At 34.4% G+C, this 14,854-nt stretch overlaps 4 protein-coding genes and 1 non-coding gene across 7 annotated transcripts; 4 read left to right on the plus strand and 1 right to left on the minus strand.

Moving 5' to 3' along the window:
- Positions 1 to 1,340: 1,340 nt before the first annotated feature.
- Positions 1,341 to 2,208, minus strand: LOC106420405 (cyclin-dependent protein kinase inhibitor SMR14-like). The gene has a single exon (XM_013861240.3). The coding sequence runs from the start codon at positions 1,981 to 1,983 to the stop codon at positions 1,507 to 1,509; it is 477 nt and encodes a 158-aa protein (XP_013716694.2). The 5' UTR covers positions 1,984 to 2,208; the 3' UTR covers positions 1,341 to 1,506.
- Positions 2,209 to 6,777: 4,569 nt separating this feature from the next.
- LOC106420395 (actin-12-like) lies at positions 6,778 to 9,510 on the plus strand. The gene is made up of 5 exons (XM_013861233.3): positions 6,778 to 6,907; positions 7,305 to 7,376; positions 7,450 to 7,843; positions 8,269 to 8,882; positions 8,972 to 9,510. The coding sequence occupies exons 2-5, from the start codon at positions 7,317 to 7,319 to the stop codon at positions 9,035 to 9,037; spliced, it is 1,134 nt and encodes a 377-aa protein (XP_013716687.1). The 5' UTR covers positions 6,778 to 6,907; positions 7,305 to 7,316; the 3' UTR covers positions 9,038 to 9,510.
- A 496-nt stretch (positions 9,511 to 10,006) lies between these two features.
- LOC106417396 (methyl-CpG-binding domain-containing protein 6-like) lies at positions 10,007 to 11,122 on the plus strand. Its single transcript, XM_013858208.3, has 3 exons — positions 10,007 to 10,317; positions 10,445 to 10,567; positions 10,637 to 11,122. Exons 1-3 carry the CDS (start codon positions 10,192 to 10,194, stop codon positions 10,901 to 10,903), a joined length of 516 nt encoding a protein of 171 aa, XP_013713662.2. The 5' UTR covers positions 10,007 to 10,191; the 3' UTR covers positions 10,904 to 11,122.
- A 434-nt stretch (positions 11,123 to 11,556) lies between these two features.
- On the plus strand, positions 11,557 to 11,628 carry TRNAG-UCC. The gene has a single exon. It is a non-coding gene; the product is annotated as a tRNA-Gly (tRNA).
- Positions 11,629 to 12,016: 388 nt separating this feature from the next.
- LOC106420306 (protein INVOLVED IN DE NOVO 2-like) lies at positions 12,017 to 14,739 on the plus strand. 3 transcript variants are annotated; one of them, XM_013861165.3, is made up of 8 exons: positions 12,017 to 12,153; positions 12,629 to 12,971; positions 13,058 to 13,348; positions 13,434 to 13,603; positions 13,687 to 13,755; positions 13,832 to 14,113; positions 14,184 to 14,408; positions 14,492 to 14,739. In XM_013861165.3, exons 2-8 carry the CDS (start codon positions 12,629 to 12,631, stop codon positions 14,735 to 14,737), a joined length of 1,626 nt encoding a protein of 541 aa, XP_013716619.2. In that variant the 5' UTR covers positions 12,017 to 12,153; the 3' UTR covers positions 14,738 to 14,739. The 3 variants fall into 3 exon arrangements, with proteins under 3 accessions (XP_013716619.2, XP_013716616.2, XP_048598955.1); XM_013861162.3 differs by lacking the exon at positions 12,017 to 12,153 and adding an exon at positions 12,191 to 12,383; XM_048742998.1 differs by lacking the exon at positions 12,017 to 12,153 and adding an exon at positions 12,208 to 12,496.
- Positions 14,740 to 14,854: the final 115 nt, after the last annotated feature.

Here is a 14,854-nt window from a genome sequence, read left to right on the forward strand (position 1 = left end):
ACATGATAATACAGTTGGTTTAGATAAACAAATTACACCATTGCATGTGCACTTCAATTATATATATAAAGTAACAATATATAGTATTATATAAACTATAAAGTGTAATTTACCTCGAGAGGGGAATATTTTCGTAAAAATAAGATAACTATGGGGATGATCAAAACGTTCGCATGTTGGCTTTTGTGGGGGAGGGGGACAAAAGTCAAATTACACTGAAAATTTCAAGATTCAATCTTAAAGTTCCCTAACCCCCCAAAGACATTCAATATGTCAACTTATTGATTGAGATAGATTAACCATATCCATCGTTTTGTGGACACTAATTAGCTTAGGATCCTCCATTTAATAAAAAAGGAAGGTAGGAAACGTGGACGGACAAACATGGGTCATGGACTCTTGGATAGAAGACAAACATCAATCTTACTCCTCTTTGATGTTAAGTGGGATTCATTATAATGTATCTTCAAATGAAATTAAGTATTGTTCGTTTAAAAGAACTTTGTATTTAATTTATTTTATTATAGTTGGGCTATACCGACTTAAAATTGGAAGTTGGAATTGAAAAGAAATTTGGCATAAGAAGTAGTAAAATATCATTTATATGATACAATATTTAAAAACATATGACAGATAGAGTAGTTTTTGTCTTTTAGACAATTGCGTATTTGTTCTTTCAGTAATGTACAGATGTTTTTGGTCGCCAATTTTAAGAAAATAATTCATGTATATTTTAATTTCGTTATTAATATGCTAATTTAAACATAAAGGATTTTTTTGATGAAAACATAAATGAAATATTATATTATGAGACAATGTTAGAGATTACTTTGTCAGATCAATTGGAGAATACGAGTATACGACAATATGCAAAGGGCTCAATTAATAAATATAAAAATCGCTACTTAAGGTTAATCTAGCGATACTTAAGACAATCATGATGTTGTCTCGAACTCAAACGTTGCGTTTACGTTGCATTTACAAGCACGATCGATCTATATTTTGAAACTAATACAAATTTTCATCAAATGTTTTGCACAATGTAGCGCCAAATAGTTTATACTTTTCACTTTGCGTTTGGTTAATAAATCTTAACTTCAGAAAACAAGCTATGATAACATGTCAATGCAATAAATATAAACGTCTACAAACAATTAGATCCTAAATATCAACGTCAAAAAGTTAGGCACTTAGGCATAATCATCCAAGATTCCAAATCAAATACTGCAAACAATGTATCAAATACATGCAGCCGTAAATTAATACATTCATATTATTATGTATAGAAAAGCGTATAGAACATGGATCAAGATCTAGTTCTCTCAATAATCTAACAGAAGTCTTCAAAAACCAACGGTGTTTGATTCCATATAAGTTAACAACAACATTACACTTTTGTTTTTGTGTGGTTTTGTTACACAGCAATATAGCATATAAGCTTATAGGTAACGCAAATAGAAAAAAATATCTAAGCTATGGATATATAGAATATCTAATGAAAATTGATCAATATCTAGCTTTCTTGATTTTTTTACCAAAATCTTGAATAACAGACGGAGGAAACATAGATTCGACCTCTCTTGCTACATCCAAGAAAACCACAGATCTCTTTAACCACACGTCTCTCCTTTTCACGGCCGGAGAAGCTTTTGGCTTTCTAGGCGGCCGAGGAGGACAATAACACCTTATGTTTGAATTCCTCGGCGTCTCTAGAATCTCTACCCGAGAAGTTTCATCATTATATTCCCATTTTCGTTTGCTTCTTGATTCATACTGGAGCTTTTCTTGTTCTTGTTCTTGATCTTGATCCTGATCTTGTTGTTGGTTGTTTCCATCACTTCTAGATTTATTTTCTTTAAGACTTGGAGATAATGATGATTCTGGAGGCTGCGGGTTTGATGGAACTAGGAGACTATCGGTATTGTGAATGGCTGCGATATCTTTGTCATCAGGCAACAACTGAAATATCTTTGTGTCTGGCATGTTATCACAACCAGGGAGAGAAACAGAAAAAGAAGGGTAAAGGTTAAACACAAAACTAATGACTTTGATATCAGAAACAGCAACAAGACCTCAGTATATATATTGTTATATTAGTGTATACGTGTGTGAGAGTACTTTGTTTTATTGTTGTATATATGTGTGTGTGTTGTACATTAATAAGGAGGAAATAAATTTTAACTAAGATACTTGTGTCAGTGTATGTTTGGTATGTGTGTGCGCGCTTGATATATATAGCAAAGAGCGACACCTCCAAATCGACCAGGGAGCAAGGCATGCAGACCGTAAAAAAAGGACTTTTCTTATTTATATTTTTGCTTGTAAAAATTGCACAAACATACAAAAAAGAAAAAACTACTACTCACCAAAACATACTATCTTATCTATAATAAATAGTGTATTATGTACAAATTGTATTTAACCACAGATCTCTCAGAAAAATTAAGAATGAGAAAACGAGCTTCTCCAACATAATCGATTACAAAGATTCAGAAATATGACCTTTAAATCAGTTCTCAGAAAGAAAAAGTGTCCAAGTTAGCGTTTTGCTAATTCTAATAAATGTTGCTTAAACTAAATATTTTGGTATCAATCAAATTATAGGATCAAAAATAAAGATATAATAGCTTGAATGCAAACCTAAATAATCGAAGTTTTGGAAACTTCAAATTTGAAATGGATCTTGGGTTGTATAATATGAATGAACACTTGTAATTAAGGAGATATTTATTGAAAAAGCATAATTTATCATTAACAGGAACACCTTATTTACGAGCAGGATTTGAATACTTTTTAAGGTAATATTATCAAGTTCAATGCACTCTCTACACTGATGTATTATATGTACATCATCTTGAGCTTATATATGAGCATCAGTATAATTTGATATAAAATTATGTGGGTCCTGACTCCTGACCAAAAATTAAAATGAAAACGCACTTTGTGGGAGGGATCCAATGTAAAAAAAAACGTAAATGCATATATATTTCTGCATATTTGCATTTACATACAAGTAATTATTAAAACTTTAGCCATAAAGAAACCCTTCTTTCTGCGTGAAAAAAAAAAAGAAACCCTTCTTTCTCCGTACTCAGATTCATATCTTTTCATTCTTTCACCTCCAAGAATATCAGCATAAAAAGTAGCGAATATTCAGAAAATAACATTTTTCACTTATTTCTTTTAGATTTTAGCAAATTTTGTTTCGCTACTAAATTACTAATCAAATAAAATTATATGATTTTCTTCTCTATATATATAATTTAAAGGTATTTTCTTATATATTACTAGTTCGTTTATTGTATTTGTAGTGGACTAATCGGCCTAAAATATCCATTCCAAAATGTAATGCAAGTCACATCATCTCAATTGTGGGACTCCTACATATTCATATATTCCAATTGGTAGTTAGCCAAACATTTTAAATATTACTAAATAACATGTATTAAAATCAATACCTAACAACACTAGAATAGACCAACAATTTACTATATATACATAAGTGGAGCCAATGAAGAATCACATGGGTCAGTTGAACCCTGTGAAATTTTGAATTTGATCTAATATATGTATATAATTGTTATAAATGTTGATTAATTGTTTAAATTTTGATGGTCTGACTCCCTTCGTTAGTTGAGTAATTTTGCATATGTAAAATTTTGACCCCGGTAGATTCTTTTTCTACCTCCGCTAACATAACATATTAATTCAACTCGAACAGTAGGGAAAAGGAGTTACAACGTATACTTGGGTTATGAAAGGTATACATATATACACCACATAGTTTGGGTGTAAATTTCCATAATAACTCATGTGACTCGTATAGTTAGTTTTGATTCTTCAAAGTCAGATCACGTGATTATACAACTAACATCTGCTACATCTTCTTTTGTTAAAGTATCTGCTGCATCTTATGTGGAATCTATTCTCTTTTTAGCTTTATAATCCCTTTTCCATCCTTAATCTTATTAATTACTTGCAGCTTTCATGTGACCGCGATGCCACTCTGTATATATTTAACCAATATTCACGGTTCATGATATTTCCCAAACCGAAAATTCTATAGATAATACATGTTTTTATTTTATCCAAATTTAATCAATTTAAATGGTTGCAAAAATAAAAATTTGTTTGAGTTTTATCAAAATCTGTATTTAAATTGTTTACAAAACAATCTAAATTAGAATAGATATATTTGAAGTCGTTCCAGCACTATCACAAATCATCTATATAAAAATGTGGCCGAAACACTGAACTTTTCAGAAAATATGGTATATGTACAACCATAAAATATCAAAATCAGCATGGTTCACAGAAAATTATTGAACCCGTCGCTACATACTTTCAAACAATTTGTCCTTACAGTGATCATTTGGATATAGAAATTCACGACTATATAACGAAATTCTGTAATGAAATGAAAAAGATTATGTAGTGAAAAGTGGAGAAAAAAAACTATTTGGAATTCTTTGGAAAAAATAATAATTCAAAAGATGACAATATGTCACCACGCTGGGACCCATTTGAGATTGCTTGGGTTTCACCGCATCCTAAGTTTATTATTGTTGACATTTGTTCCACAACTCCTATTTTAATTTTATTTAGAATCAAGCCCCATGATTTATGATGCGACAACATAAAATAAACTATACTCATAAACAAAATGCAGAATAAACTAGAAGAAAAATAAGTCATTTTTAGCAAGTACGCATCTTTATATATATATATATATTACAATTTTCATAGACTAGTCTCATTTTTTGGTTAAATTTTTGATTGATATGTTATATTCTTATTGAAAGTAAGAGAATTAAAGCCAGTTTTCAAAAAAAAAGGGTAAGAGAAAAAGTATTTTGTAACCAGTGGTCGCGGTAGTATAAAGATGGTGTGATGGCTAAACATTATCTAGAAGTTTCAATCATTATTTTTAGTAAAATTATTTTTATTTTCTACTATGAGTTAATTTAAGGGTATGATCGTATGGTGTTCATAGAGTAAACTTTTACTCTAGATATATATTTACTTTCAGTTAAGCCAAAAAATCATCAATCAAGTGAAATACTATATTTTCATATTTACTCTAGGCACTATTGATTAGGAAGGAAATGTACATTCATTTTTCCTCTAGATTTTGGTAGAGTAATTTTTTTACTCCAAATTTTTCTCTCTCTCTCATTTCTCAACCATTTATTTTCTTCTTTTTTTCAGCATTTTTTTACTCCACTTTACTCAGATGTTACCAATCACACTCTAAATATCTAAAGTATCTTCAAATATAGAAGAATAATTAGAATTGGTACAAATTGATAAATGTTCAACTATTACTTTTTCTATTATTAGTTGATTAATATTTGTAGATTAACTTTAGTATTTAAGTCTCTATAGTATTACCGATGCTTATTGTTCTCGTATCACTACATTTAATTGTTTTTTAAATGCACTATTTTTTACCATCACTTAGATTTTCATAGTACAACACTGTTTTTAGCGGCATTTATACCACTATTTCGAATGTCTATTAGGCTTCGAATGGTAACATTCGTTCTGCACCGCACCGCACTTAACAGTAACAAAAATCTTTACATATACCAAATATCTATATGTTTTTATAACTGTCAGAACCGCACTGCAGTCAAACCGCTTGTCCCGCACCGCTCAATCCGCTGTTACCATTCAGAGTCTAAATAGAAGCCTTTTCAGTCTAAAAAAATAGAAGTCTGTATAATTATTTATGACGTATGTTATAACTGTAATGTAGTTCAACACAAATATATTAGTATATTTTATTTAACATATACAGTATAAATAATTATACGAAAACGAAGATACACTCTCATACCAAATAATTACATCTCATGCTCATGCTTAATTATGCTGCTTCCCCACATTCAATCATCATTACACCATTTTCTCAATCTCCGCCAACCTTTTTCAGAAAATACCCTACTTTGTACAAGTTTTATAATCTTAACTTTTTTTCTCTATGTTGAGTTTTTAAGTCCCTTGCGGATTGAGTATGATACTCCGGTCGGCGTTTCATTAATAGACCCCAAAAAGTCGACATAATTTTTCTGGAGTGGGGTTAAAGGGTTCAGGCCACTGCCACTCACAATTGTAAAAAAAAAAAGGAGAGAAGTTAATCGTAAAAATGTACATAAACATAAGGTTATAAATCCTAATATGTGTAGGAACAAAGATGTTAATAGCTATTTCAAAATCATATGTTGTCGCAGAAACTGCGTCATTATGCTTATTACCTACCACATATGCCGTCGCTAAATACATGATTGTAGAAGGCATGCAATTTAAAATAGCTCAAATATACATGTTTAGATTAGTCGTTTCTTGGGAAATTTACATAATCGAAAAAAATAACAACTTGAGAGTGGTGAAGCAAACAATAAAATGCATACATTCACCACTAGGATGAATTGTTGTGTTTTTGTTTGATGTCTCGCGTTTTAATTCTTAAGAACATATAACATTTCAAATATGTAAAACCACACATAATAATGAAATACGTCACATGACATATGAATGTAGTTGAAAAGGTCACTCACCGTTATCATCTCTAAAATACTGTCATTATTCAATGATCCATATTTTGAAAAGCCCAATTTAATAACAAGTTTTCACTGACCCGATTCTTCCGGTGAACCAGGACCAAAAACCATAGTTTTCGTTCAGGTTGGGCTGTAATGTATTCCTTCACCCAAAAATAGGTGGCCATGTGTCGTCACACTCTTAGATATAGGTTCCAGCGAAATACTAACGGCCAAGATATGTTTGCATTCGAGCGATATAAAGGAAAGTTTCTTCGGCCTTTTAGAAACTTTTAACCCATTCAGGGCTGGTGCATTTCAGGATCCAGTTTCTCTTTTTGTTCTTCGTTAAAAAAACTCACCAGGTGAGACTACCGTTTCTTTTGTATGTTTTAACCATCGATTTCGGTTTACTTCTATCGAAATTGCTAAGAAAAATCGAATGTATCGAAGAGTTTAGCTAGAATGATCAGCTTATACGTGTAAGGTTATTTTTATATAGTATGGCTCGTCAAATGAAGAATTCTTGGAAATCTCATGCTGCATTGCGGCTTTCATGGTGTAAAATGATTAGTAAATATTAAAATCGTTGAATACTATGGATTTAGGAATAGTTTAATGAGATTTATAATAAAAATGTACTGGACGCGGCCACATGAACGTTCATTAGGAATTAACGTGACCATTGATTAGGCCGTTGATTCCAATCATTCCATTATACAAAAAAATGTTTTGTTACTAGTCTTGATTTATTATATACAGAGAGATTGGAGAATGGCCGACGGTGAAGACATCCAACCGCTTGTTTGTGATAATGGAACTGGAATGGTTAAGGTAAGGTTCTTTAAATTCTATGTGTCACATGACTATATATACCATAAAATACTGAAGTAAGATCTGAGTTTAGGCTGGATTTGCGGGTGATGATGCTCCACGAGCGGTTTTCCCAAGCATTGTAGGCCGTCCTCGTCACACGGGAGTGATGGTTGGGATGGGACAAAAAGATGCTTATGTTGGAGACGAGGCTCAGTCAAAACGTGGTATCTTGACTCTCAAATACCCAATTGAGCATGGAATTGTTAACAATTGGGATGACATGGAGAAGATTTGGCATCACACTTTTTACAACGAGCTACGTGTTGCCCCTGAAGAACATCCGGTTCTCTTAACCGAAGCTCCACTCAATCCCAAGGCAAACCGTGAGAAGATGACGCAGATCATGTTTGAGACATTCAACACTCCGGCTATGTATGTTGCCATTCAAGCTGTTCTATCACTCTATGCCAGTGGCCGTACAACTGGTTAGTATCAAACACTTAATTCTTTTTTTTTGAACATTTATAATGGTTGATTAGCTTTGTGCTCGAGTGATTCACTTTTTAATTGTATTTCTACTAGACCTAAGCATTCCGTTTTTAGGTTTGGTTTGTTTTTATAGGTTTTATGAAAACTTTTTTGCGTTAAAACCAAATTTGGTTTAAATAAACAAATAAACATAATATAAATATAAGTAACTAGTTTTTATATTAGATAATATATATATATATGTATATATATATATGTGTATCTTCAATATATACTTAACTAGAAGTATAATGATTTATTTACCTGCTTTGAACAAAATTCTGTTCAGCTCGGTTAAAACATTGTTACTACTAGATTTTAACAAAATTTGGTGTGATCTTGATTTGAAAGTTTCATAATCTTTTTGTAATTGTTGGTTTAGGTATTGTTCTGGACTCTGGAGATGGTGTGAGTCACACTGTACCAATCTATGAGGGTTATGCTCTTCCACACGCAATCTTACGTCTTGACCTAGCGGGTCGTGACCTAACCGACTACCTCATGAAAATACTGACAGAGCGTGGCTACTCCTTCACCACAACTGCTGAGCGTGAGATAGTTAGAGACATGAAAGAAAAGCTTTCTTACATTGCTCTAGACTACGAACAAGAACTCGAGACTTCCAACACAAGCTCATCCGTTGAGAAAAGCTTCGAGCTTCCGGACGGGCAAGTGATAACCATTGGAGCAGAGAGATTCCGGTGCCCAGAAGTTCTGTTTCAGCCATCAATGATCGGAATGGAAAATCCAGGAATCCATGAAACAACATATAACTCTATCATGAAATGTGATGTGGATATTAGAAAAGATTTGTACGGGAACATTGTGCTAAGTGGTGGAACCACAATGTTTGGTGGGATTGGTGATCGAATGAGCAAAGAGATTACGGCTTTGGCACCTAGTAGCATGAAGATTAAGGTTGTTGCTCCACCTGAGAGGAAGTATAGTGTTTGGATTGGTGGCTCTATATTGGCTTCACTCAGCACTTTCCAACAGGTGAACGCATAACATAACTAACATTTTCCGTTTTTGATCCTAGTATACACACTTATCACATTTTGATTTATGTATTTGAAATATTACAGATGTGGATTGCGAAAGCAGAGTACGATGAATCTGGACCGTCAATAGTGCATAGAAAATGTTTCTAATGACAGTTCATGAAAAAGAAGATCACGGGAGTTAAATTTAATGACTTTCTTTGAGTTCGGTTGTTTCAAACCAAAATTATAAAGAAAAATTTTAATGGAAAATTGAGAAATCGGTTATTTCACATTTCAACACATTTCAACGGTCCCAATCAAGTAACAACACGTGCAAAAACAATCTTCAACATTTGTTAATTTAAAATTTCATGTTCTTAACTCTCGTCGCTTAAATTATTCTTTGTAATTTGATAAGAAGCAAGTAGACTCAAAGAAAGGCATTAATATTTTATTATTAATTGTGTATACCACATTAATAGTGTTCTTCATGTTTTTAATTTGGAAAAATTTCATAAAAATATTTCAACTAAATTTCGTTAAGTTATTTAATACCCAATTTTTTTTTGCTATCCAAATTAATACTTCAACTAATTGTTTTGTCTATTTTAATATACTAGTCATTTTAATATCCAAACTAAGCTTATTTTTATCAAAAATATTAAATAAGTTACAAACGAATCTCTCAAATTTCAAAACAAATCTTAAAACAATTTTTAAGTTAATTTAACGTTTTTGAATAAAATAAAATAAAGTATGGATAATCTTAATTTTTTAATTTTATTTTTGATTTCAATATCAAATTTAATTTATTTACTAAAATTTAAAACGAATTTGTTCATTTTGATTCAAAGTAAAGGTTTTTAAAATTTGAAATTTTCATCTAAATTTTAGTTAATTTTATTCCTAAATTTTAAAATAAACTTAAATTTTTAAAATATTTTTTCTGAATTTGAGAGATTGAGTATGAAACTTAATAATAATTTTGACTAAAATAAACATATTAATTATTTGAAATATTAAATTAAATAGAAAAAATTAATATTAAACAGTTTAACGAAATTTAGTTGGAATACTATGGATACAGATATGGTCATGATATATTCTCTAACTTTACGTTTAATTTAGGTTTACCTTAAACCGAAGTGAAACCGGGAAACAGAAAAAAACAAACAACAATTTTGAAGCATCACAAAGATCCTTCCTCGAAATCGCTGCCGACAAAATCTGCAAATCTCATTGGTGACGAGCAGCAAGAATCCCTAATTCAGGGGAGGAAGCGGAGAAGCAATTGGTTGAGGGGAGAGAGCGTACGAATCGGGATGTCGAACGGTACGGAACAGACGCGGAAGCGTGCGGCGCCGGGAGACAGCAATTGGTTGCCATCTGGCTGGAGAGTTGAAGATAAAGTTCGAACCTCCGGTGCTACTGCTGGTTCCGTTGATAAGGTCTATAAAATCTCATCTCTTTGCTCACTGCTACAGTGTTCGTATGTAATAAAGATCTTGCCTTTAGATAAGATCAATAGATTGGTATGAGTTTGGAGTTGTATGTTAATGGTCCTGTGTTTTGCAGTACTATTACGAACCAATCACGGGACGTAAGTTTCGATCCAAGACCGAAGTACTCTACTACTTGGAACATGGGACTTCTAAGAAAGGAAGCAAGAAACCAGACAACACTGATTCCAGTTCTGACGTGAGTTAAAAAGTTTGAACCTTTCCACCGCAAACTCGTGATATAATATGGGAATCTTGTGTGTTGCAGCATGTGGAAGGGCAAGGAAGCAATAAATCGAGCAGGAAAGCTAAAGAGCCAACACCGCCGCCACGGCCACGGTCGCCGCCTTTGAAGTTTGATTTTGAGAATCCGCCAGAGAAGGTAAGCTGGTCTGCTGCAAACGCGGGGGAAGAAGGTTGGGCACCTTTTGTTGGGGACGACAAGGTTCAAGATTCATTGAGACGAGAATGGTGCACTGCGTTTAACGTCGTCACGACCAAGAACCCAACTAAACTGTCGTCGTTGAGACGATGATAGACAAAGGTGGCGATGATTTTTTGGGTTGTTGCGTCTGTTGTAACATAGACGGGGATGGTTAGTTATTTAACTGGGCGGTGTTTGCTTAGTTTTCACATAAGTTAAGTTAGTTTTGCACTCTAATTTTCCTAGCTTGTTTTTTTGAGGAATGTGATAATGGGATTACACATAATCTGCCGTTCGCGTTTGACACACTATGGACATCGCTTTTTGACACACATTGATTGATATGAAAAATGTGTAAGCTTGAAGTAAGACTACGGTGAAGAAGTTTTACATGGAAGTGGTAAGACTAGATGATCACAGTTCAGGCTGTAGCTATGTTGTTAGAGAGCTAATGGAACGATGAGGTAAAGCAAAAGGCGAAGATGGAGGAAGCAAACGAGCTTGGTGATGAAGCTACTGTTGAGTAACAAACAAAAGAGGTGTTGGCTGTTGAGATTCAACAGTTGCACTACACTTGATTGATATGCGAGGATGGTTTTGCTTGCTCCTTCGACTTCAAAAGTGTAAGATTCCTCCACATATGAGAGGATTTACTCCAAAAAGTCTGGGTGTGCACAAGGAAAATGAATATTACAAGCATTACTCCATCTCCAAGGCAAGCAAGATAGATAACAGAATATTGACAATAAAATGATAGACAAAAAGCGTCTGTAGTCCAACGGTTAGGATAATTGCCTTCCAAGCAATAGACCCGGGTTCGACTCCCGGCAGACGCAAACTATTTTTAACTAATTCTTTAAATTATATTTTCAAATTTGAAAGTTGAAACAATGCCACGGAGGATTTTTATACACCGTTTCGGTAGTGAAAAAGAGTCAGAAATGCGTGTTTTTGTGGATGTAAGCAATAAAATCTGGTGGATTTTAAGCTTAAATTTGAATGGTGCTACTTTTGCTTTTTTTGACCTTAACGCTGTATAATAAATTAGTACAGAGACATCTGAGTACCAATTTAGCAATTCTTGGACTCTAAACCTTCTCCATGCAGCAGAGGCTTCCGTTTTAGTCTTGTGCCCCAAGTTTTTTAAAAAGTTAAAACAAAGGTTTCTGCGTCGTGTTGGTCTTGGCTATCTTTTACCCTCTCTGTTTGTCAGAATTTACAGGATTGCCACTGAGGTTGCTTGCATTGTCTTTATCTACAACGTCCCAACAATTTACTGAGGGAAGAGGAAGAGACTTTTGAGCGTAGCAACACACACACAGTTTCTGTGATTCACTAGCAAAAGCACATCGGAGAAAAAGGTATTTGCTTTTTATTTAGTAAAATGCATCCTTCTCTTTCACATCCTCAAGTTTGATTGTTTTCTTTCTGATAAAATCTAGAAAATAAAAAAAAAGGTTTTTTTTTCTTCACAACAAGTCATTTCTTTTTGTTCTCTATTCACTTTCATGTTTGTAGATGTGATAAAACAAGACTGTGGATCAAACATTTCTTCAGTTTTTGTTTTGTCCTGATCTAGAGAATAAGAAAGGTAACAGCTTTAGGTCTTCGTTGCCCTAAAGAACCTGACTTTGGTCTTATGAGTAGCTAAAATCTTTGGTTTATCTATTTCTGCAAAGCTTTTTTCCTAATAAAACCAAAAAGGTTTGTCTTTTTACTCATAGTTCATGCAAAATCAAAACTCTGATGCTCTAGAAACATGGAAAGTAACCAAGTCTTTTCATTTTTGGTTGTATCTTGAGTTCTCATATGGGTTCTCTTTGTTGAACCTCTAAGATGGAGAAGCAGCAGTTTTCAGTTGGAGATTCGTCCGGAGAGACGAAGAAAAGTGAGTGTACTGAAGAGAAGTTTGTGTGGCCATGGGTTGGTCTTGTAGCTAACATACAAACGGAGGTTGATAAAACTGGTCGGAGAGTGGGCAGAAGCGGTTCAACGTTCCGTGATGAGCTCATCGAGAAGGGGTTTGATCCAACAAGAGTCCAACCCATCTGGAACTTCAAGGGACACTCTGGTTTCGCCTTGGTGGAGTTCACCCGAGACATTAAAGGGTTCGAGAACGCCATGAACTTCGAGAGGAGTTACAAATCAGACGGCCATGGCAAGAAAGATTGGGAGAAAGGTAACAACAACTGGCTTCTTCTGAGGTTTGAGGTCGTTTTGTTTGCTATATGACATTTAAAAGTTTCTTTCTTTTTTTGGAAAAAGGTGTTCACTTGAGAGATGATAAGCCCTACGGATGGGTCGCTAGAGAGGAAGACTACAACCGAGGTGGGATTGTTGGCAAGAATGTTAAGAAGAAGAGAGACTTGAAAACTTTATCACAGCTTCAAGAAGAGGAGGAAAGAAAGATGGTTCAGCTTGTTGAAAGCATGTCTCAGTCCATTGAGATGAAGATAATAAGCAAGCAAGAGCTCGAACACAAAGTGGATGAGACTTCTCGTGTTCTGGAGAGTGTGGAGTTGCATAACTATCAGCTGAACGAAACGTACAAACAAGGTTTGAAAACACCTGAACTAGTCTCTTACAACATAATGTACTTGTTTGGTTGTTGACATAGTTATTTTGTATTCTTGATGAGAAGAGGTTGAGAAGATGCACACGAACTTGCAAGGGCTGTATCAGCAGATTCTGGCAGGACATGACAAGTCTATGTCTGACCTGGAGACAGAGAGGGAGAAGCTGGAGAATCGTGCGAGGCAGATCTACATTAACGAAGCTGAGATGGAAAAATCCAGACTCGAAATTGAAATGGTGAATGATTCTTTCTTTCTAAATTAGACCAAAAAGAATCATATAACACAGTTAAAATCTGTTACCTTTTTTTGTTCTTACAGAATCAAAAGGCTATGATGGAGCAGAATGAAGCCAACATGGAAGCCATGAAGCTTGCAGAGAAGCACCAGGCAAGTAGTTCTTTAGTTTGACTGTATATTCATGAACATACCTTTGAGTGTCTCAAAACATGAAAACTTTTTGCAGAAAGAGAAGGAGAAGCTTCACGAGAAGATAATGGAAATGGAAGCGAAACTAAACGAAACACAAGAGCTGGAGCTGGAGATAGAGAAGCTGAAAGGCAGCACCAATGTGATGAAGCATATGGCCGGGAGTGATGGAGATGGGGAGTTGATGGAGAAGATGGTCAAGACTCAGATGGAGCTAGAGGCTAGAGAAACAGCTCTGCATGATAAGATAATGGCTGTGACACAAAAAGAACGTATGGCCAACGACGAGTATCAAGAGGCTAGAAAAGAGATGATTCAGGTACAAAACAAAAACAATATAAAATCCATTTGTGTGTCCTTTTAGCTGATCATATTACTTTGATGAGCAGTTCTGGAAGGAGAATGAGGATTTGGTGAGTGGGGAGGAGATAAGAGTGAAGACGATGGGGCACTTAGACACGAAGCCGTTTCTGCTAGCAGTGAAGAAGAAACTTAGATGTTCAGAAGCAAGAGCAGGGCTAAAAGCTATGGAGTTGTGTTCATTTTGGGAAGGACAAGTCGGAAATGTGCATTGGCATCCGTTTAAAGTGGATGAATCTGATGGAATCGCAAAGGTATGGATGGACTTAAAACATATTAGATTATTGAACATTTAAAAAGTATTATATCTCAAGATGTCTTACGTGTGATATTGCAGCTAGTGGTTGATAAAAACGATTTGAAGCTAGTTAAGCTGAAGAGTGACTACGGTGAGGAGCTTTACAATGAGGTGGTGAGAGCGAAAGTGGAGATAGTGGAATACAACCCGAGTGGTGGATATGTGGTTTCGGAGATGTGGAACCTTGAGAAGAACCGAAAGGCCACGATGGAGGAAGGAACGGATGTGATGCTGAAGATGAGGAAGAAGCTCGTGGCTATGAAGAACAAGCGAAAGAGGCGTTGAGATTGATGCGCAAGATCTATCTACTTAAGCAAAATAAGACTGAGCTTAAGGAATAGCGTGAAGTGGTTTTTGGATATTGCTATGCTCCTTTTCTAAGAGACAAGTTTAAATTAATAT

Source organism: Brassica napus, chromosome A10, assembly GCF_020379485.1.
Source record: "Brassica napus cultivar Da-Ae chromosome A10, Da-Ae, whole genome shotgun sequence".
Classification (NCBI taxonomy): domain Eukaryota; kingdom Viridiplantae; phylum Streptophyta; class Magnoliopsida; order Brassicales; family Brassicaceae; genus Brassica; species Brassica napus.

Coding starts and splice junctions, on each gene's coding strand:
- LOC106420306 (XM_013861165.3), top strand. CDS start 12,629: ATGGAGAAGCAGCAGTTTTCAGTTGGAGATTCGTCCGGAGAGACGAAG. Junction 13,756..13,831: donor AGCTTGCAGAGAAGCACCAG/GCAAGTAGTTCT, acceptor AACTTTTTGCAG/AAAGAGAAGGAGAAGCTTCA. Junction 14,409..14,491: donor AATCTGATGGAATCGCAAAG/GTATGGATGGAC, acceptor GTGATATTGCAG/CTAGTGGTTGATAAAAACGA.
- LOC106417396 (XM_013858208.3), top strand. CDS start 10,192: ATGTCGAACGGTACGGAACAGACGCGGAAGCGTGCGGCGCCGGGAGAC. Junction 10,318..10,444: donor CTGCTGGTTCCGTTGATAAG/GTCTATAAAATC, acceptor TGTGTTTTGCAG/TACTATTACGAACCAATCAC. Junction 10,568..10,636: donor ACACTGATTCCAGTTCTGAC/GTGAGTTAAAAA, acceptor TGTGTGTTGCAG/CATGTGGAAGGGCAAGGAAG.
- LOC106420405 (XM_013861240.3), bottom strand. CDS start 1,983: ATGCCAGACACAAAGATATTTCAGTTGTTGCCTGATGACAAAGATATC.
- LOC106420395 (XM_013861233.3), top strand. CDS start 7,317: ATGGCCGACGGTGAAGACATCCAACCGCTTGTTTGTGATAATGGAACT. Junction 7,377..7,449: donor ATGGAACTGGAATGGTTAAG/GTAAGGTTCTTT, acceptor ATCTGAGTTTAG/GCTGGATTTGCGGGTGATGA. Junction 8,883..8,971: donor CACTCAGCACTTTCCAACAG/GTGAACGCATAA, acceptor GAAATATTACAG/ATGTGGATTGCGAAAGCAGA.